The 2,412-nt window shown below is 66.7% G+C and overlaps 1 protein-coding gene across 1 annotated transcript in view; it reads right to left on the minus strand.

Moving 5' to 3' along the window:
* The window catches only part of TTYH3 (tweety family member 3), a 27,315-nt gene that overhangs the window by 9,882 nt on the left and 15,021 nt on the right, over window positions 1–2,412 (minus strand). Inside the window, 3 exon segments of the mRNA XM_007467418.1 lie at window positions 1–29; window positions 148–259; window positions 411–580. Coding sequence (XP_007467480.1) covers window positions 1–29; window positions 148–259; window positions 411–580 — 311 coding nt within the window.

Genomic DNA, 2,412 nt, shown 5'->3' on the forward strand with positions numbered 1-2,412 from the left:
CGGTTCAGGGCAGCTGCGGTGTCCCACACCTGCGCCAGGTTCGGGGTGGCGTGAGCCAGGGCACGGGCCCGCTCCCACACACGCCCACGCCTCGCTCCCACACGCGGTTTAGGAGCAGGAAGAGGTCCCTCCCATGCTGCCACTCACGCGGTCCTGGACCCCAGCCACCGTGCGGTTGGCGTGGCGGAGCGAGTAGGTGGCCCGATGGATGCCGTCACTGGTCTCCCCGTTGCCATAGAACCCCACGGCGATACCGGCGCTGGGACAGGGCAGGGCCGCATGAGGGCACAGGCCCGGGAGCCCCGGCCCACTCCGCCCCCGCCCCCGGCCGGTCCACCGGGCCCCTCTCCTCTCGGCCCAGTCACCCCTCCATCCTGCCCGCCCCTCCCGGCCCGCCCCCGCGCGCTCACCTGCAGACCAGAGTGGCGATGATGACGCACCAGGCGGTGCAGCAGCAGTCGGCGTCCAGGTGCTCCTCGCTCTTACGCCGCCGGCAGCACAGCCAGAAGGAGTAGACGAGCAGGAAGAGGAGGTCCAGGGCGAGGCAGGCCAGCGCGGCTGCCCCCAGCAGCAGCAGCGCCTGAGGGAGGTTGGTAAGTGGTGCTGGAGGTGTGGACCCCCGCCCTGGCTCTGCACCCAACTGCAGTACCGGCGAATCCCACCTGTGCCTGGGCCAAGGGACCAGCACGCTGTCCCACTGAACCCTCCCCCAGCCCTGGGGATAGAAGCTCCCAGCACCTGGGTGATGTGCCTGTGGTCACCCAGACTCGAGACCCCTGACTCATGTCTTCATTCCTAGACACCAAGACTCTAAGCCCCACTTGGAGGGCCCAGGTGGGCAAGACCATGGGATCCCCTCTCCTAACCCTGCCCAGGCCCTGTGTGCTCCCCATGGGAGCCCACCACCTCCTGGGCCCCGGAGCCCAAGGCACATATCTTTGAACAGGGGTTCCGGCCCAGGCGCTGTGAGGAGGTGCTGGCGGGGGACCCTGGGCAGGGCCAGCACAGTTGCTAACTGGCCACGTGTCCAGGGAAGGCCCTTAGTCTCCCTGAGCCTGGTTTCTCTTTTGTAAACAGGGGGTGATGCTGCCTCCCCGCAAGAGGTAGGCACAGAGTCTCAGGGAAGGCCACTCACACCTGCTGCAGGGCCCTGGGTGTGGGGCCGGCAGCACTGTCACCATCCTCACCCTGAGTGCTGAGACTACTCTGGATCTGACAGCCTCCGTGAGCCCCTGAGCCTCGGGCAGCCTGAAGGGCCAGCACTCTCCAACCACATCCCAGGACGCACCAGGGGATGAGGAAATGCCCCCCAGCACCCTTCTGTCACTGAGGCCAGCGTCCCCCACGGAAAGCAGCTGACTGGATCCAGCGGTGACACGCGCTGTAGGCTCAGTCCTGGGCTGGGGCCTCAGGTGGACAGAGTAACAGGGACACAGCCCAGAGCCTTCGTCTGTCACAACAGGCACCAGCCCGGCCTGGCCTGGGCACCACGCTCTTGTTTGCCTGGCCCAGTGCCTCACCACCATTTCACCAGTTAAAACACCAGCCTCAGAGGAGGTAAGGAGGAAGAACCCATGTGCCCACATCACAGCCTTTCTGCCCACATGTGCTTTGCTGGGTTGAGAGTGGTAGCTGACACAGGGCTGCAGGGCAGCAGGCTGGCCCTGACCATGTACACCTCATGGGGGGGTCCAAGTAGGTACCACAGAGAAGTGCCCACCCCACGGTGGTGCGGCCATGGACACCCCTTAGCTGCCCCTGCCAGCACCACTACAGAGACGAGCAGACCTCAGGAGGACCTGGAAACACCCTCTTCACGTCCTGACACTCAGCGATGTGGCCGTGAGCCTAGGGAGCCACCGGAGGGTGGAATGCCCCAGGCCCGCCTGCCCTCTGTGGGGCCCCCTTGGGACCAGAGGATCAACCATAGAGGCACTGGGACAGTTGGATCACAGCCCTGGTGCCCAGCGGCCGTCTCCCAGGAGGCAGGGAGGCAGGACGGCACCCCTTGCCCTCCCAGCAGCCAGCTTGCCCAGCCCTCCACCCCTGATGACTCCCACACCCGAGGCAGGGCTCTCCCACCTTCCCGCTGACCGGGTCCTGCACCTCCAGCCATGATCCAAAACCACGTGGATGCCCTGGGAGCCGATGTGCTGTTTGGAGGCTGGGCCTCTGCCCTCCCGCGTGAGGCCCAGGGTGGGGCACCCTCTTGGGAAAGGCCGGGGCACCGCCACGAGGCTGCAGCACAGGCAGGAGGGTCTGACAGGACCTGGCCACCCTGGCCCACCAGCTGGGTGGGGGAAGGGAGCGGGCCCAGGGTGCTGGCTCCAGAGCACACCTTGTCAAGGTCCCAAGGTGCTCACGTCACCGAGGGGACTCTGAGGCCAGTAGGGGCGGGGGGGGGGGGGGGGG

This window comes from Lipotes vexillifer, unplaced genomic scaffold, assembly GCF_000442215.2.
Source record: "Lipotes vexillifer unplaced genomic scaffold, Lipotes_vexillifer_v1.1 scaffold1451, whole genome shotgun sequence".
Lineage (NCBI taxonomy): Eukaryota > Metazoa > Chordata > Mammalia > Artiodactyla > Lipotidae > Lipotes > Lipotes vexillifer.